The 24,055-nt window shown below is 40.2% G+C and overlaps 1 protein-coding gene across 1 annotated transcript in view; it reads left to right on the top strand.

The window, feature by feature from the left end:
- Positions 1-24,055, top strand: part of NT5DC1 (5'-nucleotidase domain containing 1) — a 112,030-nt gene that overhangs the window by 80,422 nt on the left and 7,553 nt on the right. The window contains exons 7-11 of the mRNA XM_058656439.1: positions 9,769-9,943; positions 10,821-10,918; positions 19,905-20,023; positions 21,104-21,256; positions 22,318-22,486. Of these exons, the coding sequence (XP_058512422.1) occupies positions 9,769-9,943; positions 10,821-10,918; positions 19,905-20,023; positions 21,104-21,256; positions 22,318-22,486 (714 nt within the window). The remainder of the gene's footprint in view (positions 1-9,768; positions 9,944-10,820; positions 10,919-19,904; positions 20,024-21,103; positions 21,257-22,317; positions 22,487-24,055) is intronic.

Genomic DNA, 24,055 nt, shown 5'->3' with positions numbered 1-24,055 from the left:
AATTTACAAAAATATGCTTCATAGATATTATTTCCATGTATTTTTTACATGCTTATCTTCATGTTACTTTTACATCTCTAAGAGTGAAATTGCTACCTTACAGGGTAATGGGGTGTGTATTTCCAATTCTAGTGGCTACTTTCCAACAATTCCTCAAGTCTACATTGTGGGAGACTTGATCTGAAAGTCACACTATCCTAACGGTGACTTGATATTCTCCCATTTTTTAATGTCCTGCCGCTGTAAAGATAACATTAATTTGTCCTTTGGGGCAAGCCAGTGTCTGGCTATGCTGTGGTTTCACTGCTTAAGCACAGTGATCTTCAAGTGCCCCTATTCCCACTTCCCATAGGCAAATCAGAAATACCTTTGAAGACGGTGGCCAGAGACCTAATCCACTTTGGGCAGTATATTTTATGGTATAGTACTGCAGTGAAGCAGTTGAGCCTGAAGATTTTTTTAAGGGACAAGAAATCCTTAAAGCGTCCGCAATACTGGAATTTTCCAAGTGTTCCCAGAATGTTTGGTGAATTCTTAAATATTATTTTTAAAGATAATTTGACATGTTAGTTTGACATAATTTCCCTAAATTTGCCCAGGTGAATTCCATAATATGGGAGCAGGGAGTGGAGGTAGATCAATGCTTTCTTCATTTTCAGTTTTGGCTTTGGAAGTATGAAAGGACTCAAAATGTGCTTTACTGTATTAGTGATCTGGGAAGTGCAAGATAAAGTAAAAATGAGATACTCATTTACACCAGTGACATTGACAAAACTGAAAAACTTATGTTGTAGCCATCATGGAAGAAACTCACCTTTGATTATTAAGATTAGAAATGTGAATATGGAATAAACTAACAGATCTCGCTTGTATGTAGAGCCCTAAAACAATACTGTGTACAAGAAACTGTACATAATAATCATAAGGATAATTTTGTTATAATGAGAATAGCCATTAAAGTGATACTGTATTCATTACTGTGCTGTGATTAAAAAGAACGAAGAATGTATAAATTTAAATTTTGTGAGAAGTAACTTTTTCATTCCATATCTTCAATGAGTTAAATAATGCATTACATATAGGTGATTATTTGTTAGTACATCTATAAGTGCATAGCTAGATTTGCAAGTTAGACTATTGTAGAGTGAACAATGCCAATTCCAGAAAATGTGTATTATAAAATATATATGCATGTAAGTCCAAGAAGCATTGGAAGTTCTACACCAGAGCATGTATATGCATCTGTGCTTTTGGTGTGAGATCCTTTTGTGTATATTTAAGCCCATAGAAACTTACCTGGAAAATTACACTAAAATGGAAATAATGGTTCTTTTCTAAGTGAAGCATAGAAGGGCGCATAATTTAGTAATAGTATTCAGATAAGCCTTTGGAAAAATTGGCAAAAGGATGATGTTTTCACTTACTGGGTAATTATAAGGTGGTTCTAAAATTACATTTTACTATAACAAGATCGTCTTCTTGTCATCTGCAAATTGAAACTTTTAAGTGAGTCTGGAATGCCTTCCTTGGGAGCCCCTTGTCTCCACCGAGATATACAGTGTTGGGTCTTTCTAGAGCTACTCTTTCCAAAGAGAAGTCCTTGAATACACGAAATAAACTGGAAGGTGAAAAGGGTGTCCAGAGATCCTGTGTATATTTTAGGATTAGACCAGATGTTTGTGTGCTTTCCATCTGTGTTCTCACTTTGCATTAACAGGGAACAAAAAAAATCCTTTTGTTTTCTTAGGTTGTATTTAAACATCTTAACAAAATGCTGTGCGACATTTGAAGAAGATAATAATTTTCCTGCTGCCATGCATTTTCCTCTTTGTGTGGCAATACGCAGCTCAGCCTCTCTAGGCTTGCTTTTCGTGTGGGCACTGTGAGGAGTCTGGGTGATACAATCCCAAGGTGCCAGCACCCACGTTAGGGTCCTCTGCTCTGTGAGAAATGATGCTAAAATGAAACAGTGTTTGCCACTCATGGACATGACCCAGTGGTGTCTTGCATTTTGAGCCCAGGCAGGGCAATGACATGATGCAGTGTGGCTCCTAGCATTTCATGGATAGTTAACTGCCTGTACTCAAGCGGGGGGGGGGGGGGGGGCGGGGGGGGGGCAGGGTTCCTTGGAGAAGAAAAATTAACTGTGACACAGTACTAGGTGTGTGCGCCCAGTTCTGTGCTGAGTATTTCAACTGCAGCATTGTATTTAATCTGCATAGTTACCTGATGAGGTGGGTCCTGTTGTTAGTGTCATTTCACAGGTGAGCCACCAAAGTCTGAGTGACTGAATCACTTAGCATGTAGGTTACACCATGTAGTCTTGGCTCAAGACTTTCTAATTTGAATCCATGCTGCCCAGGAGCAGTAGGGACCACATCCTGCAATGTGCTTGCCACTGTATGTCCACTGTAATACAGAGCTGTTCTGGCCTGTGCAGCTTTCAGCAGGATGGATAGGCAGTCTCTTAAATCTTAAAGGGCTATTGCTACTGAACTTAACTGCTTACCTTGTTTCCCACCCCTCCAACCCTGCTCTATTATGAAACTCCTTTTGACATTTTTCAGTAGTTATTTTTTTAGACTTAGAAGCATTTTCTTTGTCATAATTTACAAATGAACTGTTATTGGTCGTCGACGAGACCTGTAGTTTTCGTTTCGTTCACATTTTTCTTCATTGAGTACACACAGCCCGATGAGTGTTTGTGGCTAACATCTGCTGAGCAACTGTAAAATATTTGCCTGAATTAAGCTGCATTATGAATGCTTCCTCTTAGATATTGGGCAATTCCAGGGCTTCAGGTTCTCTGGATTTATGTTGACAACTTCTTTCATTTGAAAATGAAGTAGTCTGATCACTTATGATTCCTTTGCCCTGTTACGGTTCCCTGTACTCAGAGCTAGAGAAATCAACTGTAACTTTTTTTTTTTTAAGGTCATTGGCACATGTCTGAGCCTGCTGTGCCGGGAGGTGTCTCATTATAGTTCTGTTTTTTTCCAGTCTCTTCTCTGGAGGAGGTGAAAGTTTCAAATCAGAATAAGCAGTCAGTAGGCCAACTTCTGCTGAAAGCCTTCCAAGATGATTCTGTGTTACGTAAATAGGAAGGGTCTTCCAGAAGTTCATGGAAAATGTGCATTGTAAAAAATTGTGATTTTCAAAAATGTTTGAAACAAAATAAATTTAACTTTTAATGTCTTCTGGGGACTTTTTGAGGTACCTTCATATATTTAAAAACTATTTTACATATGATAATTAATAAAATACCTTTAATTTTTAATGAAGTAACAAGTTTTGAAACATATGAGGAAGTCTAAAATGCATCTACTTCAAACTAACCCCCTCAGATCTGCCCCAGATTTTACTAAAGAACTAAAGCTATGTGTAACTTGTGGTAGCAAAGAAAACATGCCTATTTGCTATGTAACTAATTAGTAAGACTGTTTAGGCCATAGTGACACCATTATATCAAGCTGCAGGCTCTTTAGCTGCTTTTGATGACATCATCATGTCATCATAGGTATTTTTTGGATCTTTCTGCTTCCTCCGGCTGCAGCAAGGGAAAACACTGCAAACTGTTAGCTCTTAGCAAGTGTCTTGCTGTGGGTGCTGCTGAGGGTAAATTAACAAGCTGACCAACTAAACCTTGGAAATATTTTATTGAGAAACAAAAAATCAAGTGTACCCTGCAGGTACGAAACACGCTTAGGTTTCACATCTTTCTGGATTGCAAACTATATTTTGGTGCAACATATTTTGAAATCCAGGCCTTTTTTAAAATATGTATTTTCTATGTACTTGAAGAAGACCCCTCCTGTGCATGGATTTCAAACACTTTTGCACAAAAATAAACTTAGTTTTTCATGCCATTTTTTACAGATTTTTCAAAGCACTGCCGTTTAACCATTTCAAGATATAAAACTCATTCTTACCCCAAGCGTTGTCATTTATTTACCTCTGGTCTTTATACTCATCTTTTAAATCTTGCCTCATAGTTCTTTCTGAATACACACTTATTGGTAGAATTATTAATCCCCTGCTGCTTGGCTGACATCAGAAACGTAAATGTGAGTGTAAAAACAATTCTTTTCAAAACATATTACAGCTGCAGAACAAAAACCTCATAAGGGTACTTATTGCAAATGTTGATTGTAGTATAAGGTGATGTTGGTCCTCATTGATTTAAAGCATTGAGTAAGGTTCCTGCTCGATGTAATATGTTTGCAGATATAAATTCTATGGTTAATAAAGAACTAAACAAGTATGCTAAAAACGTTTGATTTTTATTCCTGTACACAAGTTACTAGCACAGTGATCTCCAGGTAAGTTAGAATGAAAATACATGGATTTGGATGTGTAAACGATAAGCAAGGATTCATGTGCGCTCTGTTCTATTGCCAGATTTGTTACTTAATATTAAGCAAAATCTGTGATGTAATTGATGGTAGCATAGAAGTAAATAGAGTGATTCCTCATTAAAATAGCTATGTGACTATGTTGTATGAGGTATAGACGTTTGTCCTGGGCCAGCCTCACTGATGGGGGCATTTAGGGAGTAAAGCAGTGGATGGAAGATCCCTCTCTGTGTGTCAAATAAATAATTGGGGGGACTAATAAAACCTCTCTAGATTATGTTCTTTTTTTCTACAAATACAATATCCTTCTAATAACCATGTTAGAAAAAATGGAAACTAGGGCCCTTTATAATAACTCACTCTGTCATCTTAGCAAAAAAAAAATGTTTAAGTTTATAAAGTCTGATGTCTACAAGGTGATTCACTAGACCAAATAGAAAATTATGTGGCACTGGTGATAGTGGAGACCTTTTGGAGAACACATGTCATCCCACACAAAGGCATGAAAATCCAAAACTGTTTTGAAACTGATAACAGAATCCCCATTTATAGAAAGAAACTCTGGGGTCCAAGGTCTGCCAGTAAAATAGCATTAGAGACATCAAGGAGTCTCTGACTTGTCTGTGCTCATTTGAACTGTTTAAAATTATTTTAAAATAGTTATCTTATTTATTGGAAAGCCAGAGTTACACAGAAAGATCTTTGTTTGCTGGTTCACTGTCCAGATGGCCACAGCAGCCAGGACTGAGCCTGACCAAAGCCAAGAGCTTCTTGCAGGTGTCCCCCGCAGCGGATGGGGACAAGCACATTAGCAGGCAGCTGGACTAGAAGTGGAGCAGCCAGGCTCAAGCCGGCATCACAGACACTGACTTTTCTACTCCTCCACAACACCAGTCCCTAGTGAAGTAATTTTTGTCTCAATCCTATGTCATCCTCCCCCATCCAGGAATCTCTATTTACAGATATGAAATCTGTTGTTCTATAATTAGAATACTAAACTAGATCTGGAATCCATGCTTAGTGGGCATAAAGAGTAAACATTTTAAATTTCATCAGCTGCAGTGACTTTTAACATAATCAGGAATTGGTATTCATTCATGGCCTTCTATGTTCAAGGTAATGTGTCAGATAATAGATATTATAAAATCCAGAAAATATTTGCCCTCTCAGATCCTATATTTCCAGTAGGCAGGCACTACATACATATTCCAATAGTAAAAGTACTAATCCTTATATTTTGGAGAACTAATTCTTAATTCTAGCATCAAATTAGTATTACTTAAGAATCTTTTTTTTTTTTTAAAAAGGCAATATTATTGTCGGGGGTCTTCCGTCCCGCAGAAGAAATCACCCGACACTCCATTCTCTGTTTCTTAGGAACTTTATTCTTCCAACCAGTCCGTTTCCCAGCCGGTCGACTCAACTTCTCCCTTTTCCTCCCGTTTGTCTCTGCTTCATTCCCCAACCTCCTCGTCACCCCTAGTCTTCTGTCCGTCCGTCCGTCCGTCCGTCCCAGTCGTACTCTGTCCTCCGTCTCAGTCCATCCGTCCGTCTCCGTCTCCGTCTTCCTGTCCTGGCCCCCTTCTTCCTGAAACCGCCACCGCTAAATACAATCCTAGTCCAATCAGCTTAAAGGTCACCGATGCACGCGGCAGGCACGCCAATCATAGCTCTGATCACGTGTAGCACATGCGCTAAGCATGCAGCTACAGGCCAATCAGAAGGCACTTCCTGAAACCTGTGTACCGCCAAGCTGGGGGAGTGCGGGGGGAGGAGAAGTCTCAGGGCCATCTTAGGGCACACATGCAGTGCTCCCAACAATTATGTCCCCAGCCCAAATCAATTAACTCAGAATCTTTGGAGTAAAGTGCCAACATGTGAATCAAGTAACACAAATAGAGATCAAACATTGTGTAAAAAACAAATATTGCAAATTATGTTTTTCAATACATTGGTTTTTTTTTTATTTTCCAGTTCTTATTTGAATGCTTTCCAAGCATTGTATTTGGCATAAATGTTCTCACTTTACTTGATCAAGATTTCTTCATGTACATAAGTAAAGTATTACATAGGTTAAAAAAAATACACCAGCCATAAACAGAAAACTCTTTTAATATTCAATTTTCACTTCATTCTTTGGTTCCTATAAATAAACAAAAAAATCATTTCATTCTCCAAGAAATACTGCAGTATTTTTTTAGCCAAAGCAGAGCTGGGCTTTTTTTTTTTTTTTTTCCAGAGATTTAGTTGTCTCATCTCCACGACAGATACGTTCAATAGTTCTTGGCCAAGCATGTTAGGTGTTCAGGACCATGCTGTCTGTAAGTTGTGAAGGTTGTAAATGTCAAAACCCTTCCTAACTAATGTTCTGCAGGGGGAGCAGCAGGTGACCTTAGCTAGAGGCCCACATGGAGGAGGACGTTGCCCTGCAACCCCAGCAGCTCTAATCCTCTTGGGCAGCAGCATCGGAAACGCAGGGCACGGGTCACCTGCACAGTCGTGGTACGGTTAACAGAAGTGCTGGCTTGTTTGTTGATGATAGAAATAGTGATGCGGTGCAGTTATTAAACTAAACCCGTGTTTTTAATAATTCCAGTTGTACTAATTACCTTTTACCACAAGAGGTCCCTAAATCCCAGTTGATCCATGTGAGCCATTTTGTGTGGCTATCAGGCAGCTGCTATTATTTCCGTTACCCCATATTAACCAAAATTTTAACATAATCAGGCTAGGCTTTTATTCTTTGGAACCAGCTCATTGAAATATTTACTTTTAATCCCATCTGGACATAGAAATATCGCATCTTATAAGAAGGATTAAAACAGACAGGAAAATGAATTATATGACAGTAAATAGAATTCTTTTGGAGGTTAAGTGAAATAATAAAAATAAAAGCACTGCTTTTGTGAGTTAAGAACAAGTAAAACCATTCCTTTTACCTCAGATCCAATTTCCTCACTAGCCAGTTATTTTTAATCTTTCAGAATCATAATGAAACATGATTTCTTTGTGGGTTAAAGATGAAAAGACAGAAGGATATTTAGGTGGGAAGACTTGGATAAAAGATGAAACAACATTTTGTCAGTCTCAGTTTTGTTATGTTATAAGTCATTGTAACATGTTGTGACTAGCTGTAATTGTTCCTGAGCCTGCACTAATTTAGTTATTGCTACATTGAATCTCTGCTCTTTGCTGATCAGAAAAGTCTGTATATTTCACGTAATAACGTATATTGCACTTTTGAAATATCTTTTGAGAGATTACTTACTGGTCAAGTATAGTTGGCTGTTTTATCTTTAACATATCTCTTTGGTTCAGTAGTTGGATCTACTTCAGTAAGATGACTGCATATTTGTGATGATGAGCCGACAAAAATATCTAACCAGAGTGATAGTAAATCTTCTGTAGTTGACCAACTGATAATTCACCACTGAGTATCTAGTTGTATAAGGTTTGTCTTTTTAGTTTGTTCATTTTCAGCCTGGCTTGCGAATAAAACTGGGAAACACTCATTAATGCGTCACAGAACAATTTTCTGTCATTGAATTGTTATGTTTGCATTCTTCTGAATTAGGCTGATTATTAGATACAAGTAATATAAATAAAAGTTTAAAATACAGTACGTCACATGTTTTTATAATAAAAACCAATTTTTTCATATCTAAATGAAATTCTTTAATACATTAAGTCCAAATGTGTTTCTTTGGATGTTAACTTTTTAATAGTAATGTATATTTCGACCACTAGATGGCACTAAACACACATAGCTAAGGAAAAGTAAGCGTAGTTTTTGGAATATATATATTACATATTATATTCGATATATAAATATGGTACTTCCAGTGGCTCAGCAACTTAATCAGATACCCAGTGATGTCATCATGGACCCAGGTTCCTTTCATGTTTCCACTCTGCCATCCTGTATATCAAGCTTGTGCTTTGTGGCGTCGATACCTGCTACAGTGTTGTGTGGAACTTGAAAGTTTGACAAAGTCCAGCAGGGGAAGAAGGGAACCTGCATCCTCTGCAGGTTTCATTTTTATGGGACAGTTTACCTTACTTCAGAATCCCCAGGCAGGAGTTCTCCTTGGGACTCATTGGCCATGCCTGGGTCCCCTGCACACTCCCAAACAGGAGTCCCTGAGAGCGCAAGGGAGGTCCTCTCTCAGATCCATACAGCTCCGGGGCCAGCTAAGCCCTGGGCAAACAGCCCTTGAAAGAGAAATTGAGGTGTAGGTGTGGACACTCAGACAGTAATATTTGGTATCTTTCACTGTTATTTGATTGATTTGCCTAAAGACTTCTTTCCCTTCCTGATATTTGTTAAGCATAACTTTCACTTTGGTTATTATAAGGGCATGACAGTGGACAGAGCTAACAGGTGTGGTCTGTGTCCAGGTATTTCAGCCTGTCGTTCAGTAGAAGCTCTTTAAGCTTTGCCTCCAGGAGTGTGTCCTCCTCCTAGCCAGTGAGTGAGAACTTGGATCCTTTTTATCTGCCTCTTGGTAGCAGCGTCCTCAGAGAACAGAGTTTCCAGGGTGCTTTGTGAATCTGCGAGCACTTTGGCTGAATCTGCCCTCATCTCCTGTAAACTCACCATTCTCAAGGTGCTCTATCCAGCCCTGTGGATCATGCTGCCCAGGGTATCTTGCATACATTGCCATCAGCTGCCACTCGGTTCAGCCTACACTTGTAGACTCACCAAAGACCCAGCCGAGTGATTCAGCTGTGATGCTCTCTGGCTTTTTTTTTTCCCTTTAGACACCTCAGAGGCTTTCCGGCCAGCCAGCCCTCCCTCCCTTGGGACATGCTCCATCTGATGGGGTCCCGGCAGCTCGCTTTCAGCTGCTTCGTGCCAAAGATGTGTTCCTGGTGCTCAATCCGAGTATCTGTGTTTCGCTTCATTCAGCAAATACGTGTCAAATGAATGAAAGAATTTTAATCAATTGATATTTTAAGGCAGTAACTTTTTCTGAGTTAAAAATACCAATGAGACTGCAGTGGGTATTTGGCTGAGCAGCTAAGATTCCACTTGGGAAGACCACATCCTATCCTGGAGTGCCTGGGTCCAAGTCCCAGCGTTATTCTCAATTCCAGCTTCCTGAAGCGGATCCTGGGGACACCGTGGCTGATGATAGCTGTAACAATTTGCTCCCGATTTTGGCTTTGATGAACCAATGGATTGATCTCTCTTTCTCTCTCTCCCCTCCATCCCTTCCTCTCAAATACAATATTTTTATAACTGTTGATACTGCTGATTGCACTTTAGGTAAAAGGCAGAATGTTAGTGTTGCTATCATTGCTGGATCATTAAGCTAGTTTTGATCCTTTTATCTAGCCTTAAAAGGATTTGACTTGTTTGAAAAAAGTGAGGAAAAAACTTTAAAAGAAATCTCTTGATATTTTTATCTTTCAGAAAACTGTGGACTATATTTTCCAGAAATAAAAAGCTATCCAGGCAAATATTTGCACAGGTGTCCCGAATCTGTAAGAAAGTGGCTTCGACAGCTGAAGAATGCTGGGAAAATTCTTTTGCTAATTACCAGTTCTCATAGTGACTATTGCAGACTTCTCTGCGAATATATCCTTGGGTATGTGATGAGTTCATTTGTTTTCACCAACTGGCATAGTAAAAATGGCATGAGGCAATGTTGAGTAACATAGCATAGGTAACAACAGGCAGAGCAGAGCCAGTGGTAAGTTTCATAAGTTACTCCTTATGTCACTTCTGTGCGCAGGACCAGAGTACATCTGTGCTCAAGGCAAGCTTCTATCCTGGGATAGAGGAGCTCTCCCAACAGTTTCTGAATTCTCAGAAAACACAGAACTCTCATGACCATGGTGCAAGTTTTCGCCTCAAAGCTGACCTATCCCTACTTTTTAGCCTCCTGATTTCCCTGTGTGGATTTAGTTTGTTCTGTTACAGAATCTGTGAATGCCTTCTCTGCTGAGTAGTGCTGAGGCGTGAAATCCTTGAAGTGAACCAAGCTTGAAATCTTAGATAACTTGGGAGATGTCCCTGATGGTAGAACCCTGTTTCGGAGAAAACACACTGTAGTTTTAATTCCTTTTTCATTAACATGGATAACATAACCCATTTTTGTTGTCTATTTACTGTGGATTTGGCTTGTTAAAAAGTTCTGGAAAGCAAGGTAAATATTGTGTCCCCAGTGTGGGGTCTGTCTTAATCCTGAGAAAACCAGCGGGAACGTAGATCAGTGTGCTGCTGTGTGGTTTTGGTTATGCTTATGTTTATACTTCAAACAGCTGTCAGGAAGGCTCGCACCCAGCTACCTTCTCTCTCAGTGCATCATTCAGCCTCAAATGTGTAAGAGAACAGGACACATGTAAAAGTTGATGAGGATAGATATGATATTGTGGTAAAATAGACAGACATTAATTCCTGTTTGGTATGGTCCATTTCTAATTGCTTAGAATGAATTTATGAGAAATGTTGTTGCTTTTCAGGAATGATTTTGCTGATCTCTTTGACGTTGTGATTACAAATGCACTGAAGCCGGGTTTCTTCTCCCAGGTACCAAGTCAGAGGCCTTTCTGGACGCTGAGTGAGTGTTTTCTTTCTGTTTTTCTCCTGTGTACCTCTTGGCTAGCAAGTGCAGTACAGTGTCTTCTTTGCCCTTAATGGGGAAAAGAGATTATAAAATACCCGTTTATATCAAGTTTTGCGCTATCATTTACTGTCATTATTTGTTTGCATGACAGCCGCTCCCGACTAAAAACGAACAACAGGATGGACGTTGTGGCATGGCAGTTAAGCCATAGCTTAGGATGTACACATCCCTTACTGGAGTACTTGACTGATCCAACTGCATCCTGATGGGGAACCGATGACAGCTGAAGTACCTGAACCCCTGCCACACTGTTGCAGACCCTTAGGGAATGAACTAGCAGATGAAAGCTTGCTTCGTCTGCTTGCTCACTCGCTCGCTCATTCTCTCTCTCTCAGTACACACACACATGCATACACGTTGCCTTGCATCTCAAATATGTAAGTAACTTAGATAAAAGTGAAGATCATGGGCTTTCAATTTTAGAGCCTAACTAAATGCCTCAAATAATGGAGCAATGAATTAATTATAGTAAGTTAGAATGAGTTAATTTTCTTTAAAAGATTTTATTTGTATTTAAAAGGAAGAGTTACAGAGAGAACTTCCATCTATTAATTTAACTCCCCAATGGCTGCAACAGCTGGAGCTGAGCTGACTGAAAGCCAGGAGGCAGGAGCTTCTTTTGGGTCTCCTAGAAGTTCAGGCCATAGGCCTGTTAGCCTACCTCACCATGGCACGGGTCCCAGAATGGGTTACTTCTTGAACAGAATTGACTGCAGTGTGTAAGGATCAGAGCAAATGAAACAGTTCTCTCTCTGAGGACCAGGAAAGGCCTTCAAGGAAGAATAGTGAGAACTACCACTTGTATAGAAGAGGCTGGTGTGGAAAAAGGTTGCTTTCACGGTCCTATCCTGAAAATCTTACAATTTAGTTTTGAAAAGCAATCTGCCTTTGTCTTTATGTGATTTCAAAAATGAAAAGTCTTGTTGGTGAAGAACCACCGTCCTACCCCCATTATCGTTGCTGACTATTCTGAAATGCCTCGGGACCTCCGAACATACGGGAATCCATGATTATCAGTGGGTCATACAATGAATCAGATTTTTTTAGCGTTAACACGTAATAGCCGGATCCATTTAAATTTATAAAAATGGTTGCTAGAATCGCTAACTGAGGAGCAGTCTTCCCCTCTTAGAAGATCCCGAGTTCACTACGCTCTGTGTTTGGATGCCAATTCCGCTGCCCACCGCTTGTGCCTGCGGCATCCGCGCAGCGGCTTTCTGTCCTTCCTCTTGGAGCGACCTTGTGTCTGCGGCTCCCCTTTCTCCTCCGGCTGCCCGTCCACGTCCTGCCGCTCACCCGTGGCTGACTTCCAGTTCCCTACAGCCCGACTCCACTTTTCCCTGCCTCACAGAAGCCGTTTTCTGTCTTCTGCACTCTGCAGCCCAGAACGCAAGTCCCATGAATTGCGATGCGTCTGGAAGTTTCGCCATCTTGGCACACCCCTCCTCCCACAGTGTTTGGTAGTAACCTTTCCAAACAGGGCGCTTAACCAGGCTAGGAAAGCCGGTCGTGGTCCGTTTTCCTCTCCCTTCGTATCTAACCCGTGTTTTAGTTTTATCGGGTTTGTCATCATTCCCTGTACGAACTGGTGCGCCAGCCCTTCGGGCATCGGCTATCACACTGCTTCCAAACCGGTCACTCTGGCTCCAGCGAGCCCGGTAAACCTCAAGCCACCTCCAGTGCAGTTGGTGTTAGGAAACAACGCCAAGACCCGTCGGCCTGCCATTATAACCTTCATCAATATCGAAATTACGTGGACTGCTTAAAATCAGAAGAAAACGGACAATCGGGAAGCGCGGTGCGTGTGCGCCCCCACTCCGTCCCGACGAGTCGCACAGACGTGACGTCAGCGGTTGTCATGGTAGCAGGGGCAGGCCAGCGCTGCCAGTTGACGTGGGGGCTGAATCCTTCCACCCTCCCCCACACCAATTCCTGGCAACCCTGAAGGATGATTTGGAGGCCCAGAGCCCTTTGCACAAACTGTGCCGCATCACATGTGCTGCTGCGTGACCAGTGCTCCGGAATATCTCTGTATTGCAAAATTACACATCAATTAGGGAGAGGCCGTGTTTGTCTTGTTCACTGCAGTGTCTGATGTTGCCCACTCTCCCTCCCCCACTGCGGGAAGCATTATCCAATCGCTGTCCCTGAGCCCCTGACTTCAGTTCCCGCTAGTGCACCTCCTCCCCCCGCACTCTCCGTGGTCTTAGGCGTTTTTCCTCCTGCAGGGGCACTCCGTGGATATTATACTACTCAGAAACCAGGCACCATCAAACATCAGTCACTTTGTGTACCTTCTTTTCGTAGTCAACCATTAAATTGCCCGGCTAGAATCCTCCATATTTTTACCATTTCATAGCCAGTACATCAAGTTCTGTTTAATCTCACTTGGAAATCTCATCTCTGCCTGGCTTTCAGTCAAGCCTCTTAACCCCTCCCCCACCTTTCTTAAGATACTTCTAGCACAAACTGCCATTTGTCACTTGTTTTAACCATTGTAGTATCTTTTATAAAATGTTCAGGATCAGTAACACAATGCATTTCACCCACACATCCTCTTTGTCTGTTCGTGCCTCCTTAGCTAATCCCACAGCCTGGTTGCTACATGATCTTTACTTCTCTCCCACCGCCGCCCCCTCGTCCCTATTTTTTCCTCCTTCATGAGGTCTTCCCTCTGCAGGTGCCTATTACTGAAATGATGGCCTTTTATTCTTCTATCAGGTTTTGGTTCCCACAGGTTCTATCTCCACTAGTGTTTATCAGATTGTTGGTGTTAAAATGGAGATTCTGATACAGTCAACTCTAAGATAAATAATTTCTAAGACAGTTTTCTGATGATTTAGATGCTGCTCGTGGGGAATGCTAGTGGCACAGATCTGTATCCTTGCTGCATGCCCTTCCCCTGCTCTGTGACTTCCTACCCCTGTGAGACCAAGCATAAATGACACTTCCTTGCCTGCACCTTCCTCTCCAGCTCAGGAAGCCATTTCCTCCTGGATGCTATGAAGTGCCTTTCACTTGGCTATGAATGTCTGATAAGCTTTTTGCTGGATTATGAATGCTGAGGTTAACAGTTTGTGTGTAGAATCTTCCTGTTTCATATACAGTCCAACAAGGTTAAAACCTTCCATGTGAAACAGATTCCATCAGTACATCAAGAAAAAATATTAATTATAATCCACAAGCAGATTATACTATTAGTTATAATTCACTGTTGTAGGTTATACTATTAATTATAAATTAAATAGATTAAACTCTTGTAGATTATACTATTATAAATTAAATAGATTAAACTCTTGTAGATTATACTATTATAAATTAAATAGATTAAACAAATAGGCATTTCGGTGGATATTTTCCTTGAAAAAAAAATGTTACTGCCATCACCTAAAAAAATTACTGCATAGCAAAACATACAGCTGGGGAACAATTCTAAGAGTTGAAATGATGTGTAAAAATAAATGAGCACTGTTCAGTTGACTCATGCATGAAGTAATTCTCAGTGTCCAAAAATTTACGAACATTTTTTAAAGGATAGCCAAGTATGCGTTATCCTCTAACAGATCAGAGTCCCCATCAGAATATAAACATGCAGAACACAGCATCTTGTACTTCTCTTTCACGGCTTTATCTGTAATGCATAAAAGAGTCTGTGAAATATATTGGAAAATATCAGATAAAGAACAGAAAGAAATGAGGTATGTTCTCCTCTCCTTGTGTTTGATCCCCAGGCTGTGCAGGGACTCTGTTATATGACATTTTTTGTAACAATGAGAGATGTCTATCAATACAGGATTATTAAATCGTGGACCCTGTATATGATAAAATAAGATGCATCTCTTAAAATATTTATTTGGAGAGAGAGAGAGCACTCTTGTCTACTGGTTCTCCACAGCCAGGCCTGGAAACACAGTCTAGTTCTCCCACCTGAGTGGCAAGAACCCAACTACTCGACCATCACTGCTGCCTCCCAGAGTGGGCACTGGTGAAAACTGGAGTCAGGAGCCATAGCCCGCCATTGAACCAAGTACTCTGATGCAGAACACAGGCATCCTAACAGCTAGATCACAACCTACTAACTATAAATAGCAAGTATCAGAAATGAGCAAGTTATACTGACATTTGTATATAAGAAGCAGGAGGTTCTAAGAATTATCTCAGTTTGCTAGACCCGCTTTTTGAAAAGCATAAATCCTGTGGCCTGAACAATAGAAATGTATTTTTTTGCTGTTGTACAGACCAGAAGTCTGAGACCAGAGTGTCAGCAGGATTGTCTTCTTGCCCTGGTTGGTAGATGCTCCTCTTCTCCCTGCATCTTCAGGTAGCCTGTGTCCCTTCTGTGTTTATCTGTGCTCTAATCTCTTCGTCTTTTGAGGATAGTACATTGGATTGGGGCCCACCTTACTGGCCTCACTTTATCAGTTTTCTAAAGTCTGCAAATACCCTGATATTCTGAAGTACTGAGGTGTAGGACTTTGGTATTGGAGTTGTGACATAATGCAGCTCAGCCCATAGCAGATTTGGAAATATGCTCAAATCCATCCAGTTGTATACCTTACATTTGTTAAATGTGTTGTATGTCAGTTATTCATCAATAAATGCTAAGAGGTCAAGGAAAAGGATATTCATATTCATTTTAAATGGCATAAGATAATAATAAAATGTGACAGCCTTTTGCAGAAGATGTGAACATATAGCTAATAACTGAAAAAATAGACTTTTGTTTAAAGTTTGCCTTTTTTTTCACTCAGAGAGACAGAGATCTTCCATCCACTGGTTCATTCCCCAAAGGCTTGCAGTAACAGAGCTGGGTCATCTGAAAACAAGAACCTCAGATCATCTGGGTTGCAGGGACTCACATGATAGAGCCGTCATCTGTACTGCCATAGTACTGGATATCACCTGCTGCCTGCCATAAGGAGCAATAGCAGGAAGCTTGGTTGGGAACAGAGCAGCCAGGACTCAACCCAAGCACTCTATTAAGGGATGCAGGTGTCCCGAGTGACAGCCACCTAAACATTGAGTCTTGGGTATTTTTTAAAATCACAAAAATACATAATTTCAAAACACCAGTAAGTTAATAACATCAAAAGCTTTGGGCACTTGGGGAATGCAGTAGCCAGTCTATGTTATCATCAGTGAGTGGTCTAGCACACAAACTTTTCCTAAAAGTTCTGCTTCCTAGGATAAGTTTCACCTGTCTTTCGTCAAGGCTACTAGCCATAGCTTTGACTGTCATTTTCTCACATTTATTTTATGACAATATTGAATAAAATTTTTCTATTCCTATTTTCGTTAAAACAAGTTATTGTAATAAAATATAGCTATATCCAAATACAAATGCAGTTTTCAAATGAGTTTGAGGAGCATGGACAGCATTGTGGCATAATGAGTTAACCTACTACCTCAAAGACAGCATCCAATGGTGATGCCATTACAAGTCCCTGCTGCTCCACTTCTAGTCCCGCTCCTGCTAATGTACCTATGAGAGCAGTGGGGATGGGCCAAGTATTTGAGCCCCTGAACTCACATGAGAGATCTATATGAAACTCAGCTCCTGGCTGGAAACTGGCCCAGCCCACACTATTGCAACCATTTGAGGAGTGAACCAGTAGATGGAAAATCTCTAGAAAGCTTTGAACAGACAGGAAAAAGTCAGCTGGCCTATAATTGCTCAACCAGTACCTACCTGGTCAAGTTCCCAACTTGGCTTTTCCTAGACCTCACTAAGTAGGATACAGAGTTCAGTTATTCCTCACATGCTAAATTATTGGGGATTTCCCTGTTCAACTGCTTAAGACTGTTCTACTCCTCAATTTTAATATGTGGCTTGTTAGAGTTATAAGTCTGTTTTGATTATCCTAAAATGCAAGAAGTTCTATAAAATCTTGCTTGAATACTATAAACTGCTAAGTTTAAATACAATAAAAAGTACAATAATTTAATTATTTCAGAATTGAGAAGTGATACCAGCACCTATGGTACTACCACCAATTCCATAAAGACATATTTCAAACAGAATCTACCCCTCTTCTATTTCCCTTCCCCTCTTCATTTCCTCTTCTACATTTCCCTAAGTAACCACATATATTACTAGGTCCCACTTTCTTGTACAAATTTCTTTAAATAATCACTTTTTGTGTTTCAATTTTCATAAATATAGTCATCATTTACATTAAAAAAGAAAATATCTTTGTCTTCACCTCTCTCTCTGTCTCTCTCAAAACTTAATTTATTAGACATTTAGTTCTTTACCTTTCAATTGGCTTCTTAATTTTGTTAAGTCAATTTTTGGTAAATGATAGGCCATAGAAACAAGCTGGATCTTTGATATACTATGAGTTTTTTCCCTTATAAATAAGTAACTTAAAACCCAAAAATCTATTAGTCATTAGCTTAGAAAGTTTTAAGAATATTTTGGATATAAGGCTTTGTATAAAAAATTGTTCCAGTCTATTTCTGTGGGATAATTTTTGTACTAATGCATTCTACTCCACTCTGAAGAATATTTTAAACTTGAAGATTGTCAGAATTGAATTTCAGGAAAAAAGCTATGGATTTACATTTTCATAAGATGGTCGTGCTTCATCAGTGATTGGAGATACCTTGTAAAAAAAATAATTAAATGTATAACACTAAGTCCAAAGTGCATTGTAAAGTCCCTGTTCTTTTTATTATCCATTGGTGTCTTGTTTCCAATGCAATAGATGACCATAATTAGCGCTAAGTTTGGGGACTATATTAAGGTGCCATAAACCACTCAGTGTCATCCTAGAGTCCCTGATGTGAAGTATGCTCTGAGGGTTCTGCTTAAGTGGTTTCAATAGTTATGAAATGCTATTGATCTCACAGATCCAAGGATGAGGAAATCATTCCAAGATCCATGGTCTGACATAATCCACCTTAGAGTTTCCATTCGCCCAGATAATTTGCTGTCAATGCTTAGCTGGGGTAGTTGACCAATTTTTTCTGCCCTCCTTCCTTTGTTGTAGTACTGGATGTCCTCTGTAGGCCCTATTAGACTGCTATATCTTCCATGGGCTCCTGGACATGCCATCCATTGCTCTACTTTAGCCATTGAGGAGGCCCAGTTCTGACAACTGCACGCCATGATCAGTCCACAGATCCAGCAATTCTCATGGTTGGAGTTCTGAGTCCAGCAGTTCAATTGCGTGAATCCCCAAAGAAACCTCATCTGAAGTGATTCCAAATCTGACTCATGTGTGCTTGCCAGTATGAGGTCTGCCTCAACCTCAGTCTGTCACTGTCATCAGCCTATGCACATGCTGGTAGTTGCAATTGCTGGGTCAGTTCTTTCTCCAGCCCCATCTCTTACACAAACCAATGGATGCTGCTGCCCAGCACAACTCAGCCCACTACACACTGGGCGCTCACATACACCAGCAGGAACTGCAGCATAGTCAGAGTGACCCTGCATATTGAAACCTTGACTCCACTATCCAGCCCACACTCATGCTAGTGGGTGCCACTATCACCTATCTAGCCAGGCCCGCCCCATCCCTGGTTCTCATGCTTAACAGTGGAAGTTACAGTCCATCAGAGAGGTGCCAACAGTTTTCTACTGGGCCCACACCCATTTCCAAACTTGCACTCTCCAGGTGGTTCTGCAGTCTAGCTTGACAGGATTTTACAGGGCCAGAGACTCCTTCTAATCATAAAACCTCTGAACCTGTAAAATCCCTTCTGTTTATAACATTTGACTTACATCATGAGAATCTTTTCTTAGAGGCACCACAGAGAGAAAAAAAAAGTGCAAAAACAGTACACTTTTGAAATCTGAAATCATACAATTAGTAATTAATGTGGGGGGTATAAAAGACATTTAGAATGTTTTTCCCAAAGAGTATCCATTGCTATGTGAAAAACCAACAAAGTCTCCGCTGCTATATCACGATGTTCATCCAATCTTATTCAATATTCCTTCATTATCTTGCGGGTGGGCAGATTTGGCTTCAGCTTCTGTCCAGTGTTCAAGGCTTGAGATAAATGACAAGACTGGTACCAGCCCTCCAGAGGACAAGTAAGGTGCTGGGAGAGGACAGCTTGAAGGTGTCTGCAAACTTGTGATTTGGCATCACATAATGCCAGAATAGGACAGAGATAAAGCAATTGAAGCCCCTGTGATATAGAATAGATAAAAATCTATGTACCCCACCCCAAGTTCCAGACATTAAAAAAGAGTGGAATTCTATCTTTTGCAACAAAATGGTCACAACTGGAGACCATTGTGCTCAGTAAAATAAGCCAATCCCAAAAGGATATATATATATATATAAATGTATGAGAATATATATAATATGTGTGTGTATACACACACACACATAGATGAACTATATAATGGAGACTAGAATACCTGGAGGTGAAGATGCCTTGCAATATTGCAGTATGCATTTCTACTTCTGAATGAAAGGAGAACTCCCAGTGAAACAGTTAAATATACCTCAGTACTAGGAATAATATGATGCTAGATTTTTTTGCCTTTGTCTATGCCTACAACTTCAAGGTGCATGTGGACAACAGAATGTTGAACTTGTAATTGTTGCTGTAGGACTATAGTGCTGTAATAATGTGGGGGAGAATAGTGGGGTGGAAGATGGGGAAGGAAAGGGGTAATCCCTATGTCTACAAACTATGTCATTGAAAAACAATAAAAACAATTTTTAAAAGCTTAAATTTTAATTCAAAAAAAATGATTCACAAGCTAGACTCAATAAAGTTATTATCTAAGAAAAAAACATATGGCCGATGAAGTGCTTATAAGAACTGTTGGCTGAATGCTAGCTCCTTTCCCGCACATGGTTCCTGTTAGGTGCATTGCCTGCAGCCGTGTGCTAAATGTAGTCTGCCAGGAAACTCTCCTTTGATTACAAGGTGTATGATTGTCAAACTTTATTTCCAGAGAATGATGAGGAGCAGGACGTGCTGCCGTCTCTGGATAAACCCGGGTGGTACTCCCAAGGGAACGCTGCCCAGCTTTATGAGCTTCTGAAGAAAATGACTGGCAAGCCTGAACCCAAGGTATTTTTCCAATGAAGACAGAGTCCTCGATGCCACTTGAAGAAATAATCAGTTGAAAATTGAAACTATGGTTTTAAGGGCATTCAGCTTAGTTACCTATGGAGAAGTCATCTGCCTCTGCCTGCTCACCAAATCCCTCCTCTTACCTCTTGTGCCTAAAGAAACGTTCCTTCATTACTGTGGCCTGGGTCTCTGTGGCAGAGCAGAGTCAGGTTCCAAGCATGCAGCCGCAGATCTAGGAAGTATACACGATTAGTGTGTGCTGTGTGTGAGAATGATACCTCAGTAACAGCCCACAAAAAAAACTTCGTATATAAAATAATTGAGGTTACACCACAGATTTATCTAAAGGCAGGCTTGGGTTTGATAACTTGATCACATAGCTAATGTTGGACCTTGGTGATTTTGAGCAGTAGAACCCTGTGTTCCAACAATGTGTTCCAGGAGCCCCATGAGCAGGAGAGATCATCAGGTAATCGAGTCGTACGCCACTGGCTGTGACCCTGCTGGGGCCTTTGGACCCCCTGAGGGGTTTAGTAGATGAAACATCCACACATGGAAATTCTAGTTCTTAGCCCTTCACTGCATTTTCCCACCTATAAGTTGAAGGATGGAAGCTAGAGCAGAGCTTTCCAGATCCTGCATGTTCAAGCTCGTGCTTAGGGGTTCTGTTTCGGTAGATCTGTTCTGGAGCCCAGCAACTGCTTTCGAGAGTAGTTGTACTATACACTTGGATTGTGTGTAACCCACTGTCGCAACTTCTGTCTGATGTCTCATCAACTCTAAACTCCAGGGGACAGGTTTAGCTGTAAACACACAGTCTCAAATGGACTGAGTCAAAATACCTATTTCGTTTTCTGCCTTTCAGCTATCTGAAAATACGTTTCATAATTTCTTAATGCAAAATGAAACAGGTTGGTATTCACCTGTGGAGTTCATTCAGAGATGTATAAGATGTTTATTCTGATGTCTGATGAAGAACACGCACTGTTGAGGTGTGGTTTTCCAGTTTCCATTAAATAATACCACTGCACTGTACAGTTCTTATGCTTCAAACAGAATTTGCTATCTGACTTCCAGGTTGTTTACTTTGGCGACAGCATGCACTCAGATGTTTTCCCAGCTCGTTACTATAGCAACTGGGAGACTGTTCTCATCCTGGAGGAGCTCAGAGGACAAGAAGTTGGGAATCCTGAGGAGTCAGAGCCTCTAGAGAAGAAAGGGAAATTCGAAGTAAGTCTTCCCAGCAGTGCTTTCTTTGAAAGAAAAAACTTTTAGATTAATCCTGGTCCAATTACATGTCCTCACATATTCTAAGCATGAACATGGTGCCAGGTAACTTAAGATTTAAGCATAATTAAAACAAGCCTAGTTAAGGAGGACTATTCCCTTTATTAATGTTTTCATCTATTTCTTCATTACAACTAAAAGCAAGATGCTGCAAACATCTTTTATTTCTGTTTGAAAGGCAGATTTACAAAGAAAAGCAGAGACAGACATGCTGATTCACTCCCCATGTTGCCAGTGGCTGTGATTGAGTCAACCTGAAACCAGGTGCCAGGAGCTTCCTCTGGGTCTCCCACATTGGTGCAAGGGCCCAAGGGCTTGAGCCATCCTCTGCTGGTTTCCTCAGTCCATAAGCAGGGAGCTGGACCAGAAGTGAAGCAGCCAGGACTCAAACTGGCATCCATTGGGATGATGAAAGCCATCTCCACATTTTGCAGGCTTTCTAAAATAGCATGTTATGGAGCCTGGTGTGATGGCTAATGGCTAAATTCTCACCTTGCAAGCAATCGCCGGGATCCCATATGGGTGCCAGTTCAAAAGATGATAATAAGTCATTTACAAAAATAGTAAAAAGTCGTATCTAAGCATTAACAAATACATAAGGCCTTGATGGAGGCCTCATGTTCTAGGGACACTGAAAGTAGCAAATATTTTGACCTCTTTCCCTTCTGTAAAAATCTAATGCAAAATTAGATATCATTTAGATACTATAATAATTAAGTCAGTTATTTTGATTACAGGAAAATATTTCTATATTGTTCTGTTTGGCACACTTTTGATATTACAACCAATTGACCATTTTAAAAGTCAGTTTCTATTTAACATAAAGAGTGCTGCTTAGTAAGAAAATGCTTTTCGTTTTCCAAGAAGACAAGGTATTCCAAAAACCTTTTTTGTAGATTCCTAGAGGGCTTTTTTGTTGATTAACGTAATGGATGAAAAATACTTATGAGATCGAACATTCATTGATTACAGTTTTTACTATTCTGGTTTTTTGTTTGTTTCAGGAACCAAAGGCAAAACCTTTAAATACTTTGTCGAAAAAATGGGGCTCTTTTTTTATTGACTCCATTTCGGGACTGGAAAATACAGAAGACTCCTTGGTTTATACATGGTCTTCTAGGAGAATACATACCTACAGCACTATTGCAATTCCTAGTATTGAGGCAATTGCAGGTAAGAAGGGCTATATTAATGAAGTTTAAATACTAGAAGTCTTGTCTTGAAAAGACAGTTATCTCCCTATGATATGATTTCTTCTTCGGAAACAACTTCTAGGTATGACAATTTAAGTAATTAGGATGACACTTCCATTGGAGCCAAGTATAAATGTTGGACAGCTTGCTTTCTTCTTTCTCTTTCTTTCCTCCCTCCCTTCCTCCTTCCCTTCCTTCTTTCCTTGTTTTCCTTTCTCCCTTCCTTCTTTTTTGATTTTAAGTCTGCCTGGGAATACAATGTAAAGGAGGTAAGGAAGAGTCCCCAGTAAAGAATGTGAAGCAAGCCCAATAATGTGACCCTTGCTTGTGGGGCTACTTTCTCACCAGAGGGTAGGTGGGCCTTCCATTAACGAGCAGTCTGCAGGGGTGAGAAGTGTAGGCAGGGCCTGCCTGAGGAGAGTGGACCTGGGGAACTCTCTCATCCTGTGTTGAGACTACCAGGCTTTCCCTCAGAATAAAGATGAACTAGGAGATGGTCCCTGATTTCACAGGACTGAAGCTCAGTGTCAGATCACCTGAAACTCTGTAGTTGGATTGAGGAGATTCCACATTGCTAGCGACCTTATAAAAGCAAAAGAAAGGCTGGCTTTAAAAGGATGATGGACTGAGACCTGACTTCTCACAGAATCAGTGCAGGTGAAAAGACCGTGGACTGTTGTTTTCAAATAGCATGAGGAAACAGCCGCCAATCTTGATGAAGTTTTTGTCTACCCATTAAAGCAGAGTTGGGGAAGCTTGTTTCTGCCAAGAGCAATTTTGATATTTGTAACATCATTCTCAAGACCTGCAAAATTACCGGAAAAAGAAATTGGCCTGCTATAGATTTATTAAATTTCAAGTGCCACATTTTGCCTTGGCAGGGCCAGACCAAGTTACTTTGTGGGCATTATATGGATCATGCACCAGATGTTCCCCACCCTGCATTAAAGACATCATGAAAGAATAAAAGTGAAATATTCTTAGATACAGAAAAATAGGGAAAAAAAAGATTTGAGAATATCTCCAGAAATCTTTCACTACAGGAAATACTAAAGTATATTGTTTCCTAGGTGAAAGATAAATTGCTCCTTGTTAGAAAATTGAAGAATCATGAATGATTACATAGCAACAAAGGTATATGAATAAAATCACTATTTCCTAGTTAAAATAATGAAAAACTACGTCCTATGGCATTTCAACAGAGAGTTAAAATACATGACAACAATGGCATTATAGATGCCATGAAGAGCAGATGAAATAAAGATGTTCCATCATCCTTGAATTCATGCAGTAAAAGGTAAGATTATATTAGGTATGGATAAGTCAGAAATGCATGTTAAAATCACTAAGATAACCATCAAAATAATTATAACTAGGCATATCAAACTAATATGTAAAATAATGTAAGAATCAGAAAAATAAGGGTAGAAAAAGAATATTGGGAATAAGCAGGATAAATGGATAGAGCAAGTGAGATGATAGGTTTAAACCTACAGTAATTATAGTTGACCAAATGCTTCAGTTAAAAACCTGAATAAAATACCCAACG

The sequence above is a fragment of the Ochotona princeps genome, chromosome 1 (assembly GCF_030435755.1).
Source record: "Ochotona princeps isolate mOchPri1 chromosome 1, mOchPri1.hap1, whole genome shotgun sequence".
In the NCBI taxonomy this organism is placed as follows: Eukaryota; Metazoa; Chordata; class Mammalia; order Lagomorpha; family Ochotonidae; genus Ochotona; species Ochotona princeps.
Note: the sequence above shows the minus strand (reverse complement) of the source record. Positions and strands in the feature narration are given on the sequence as shown.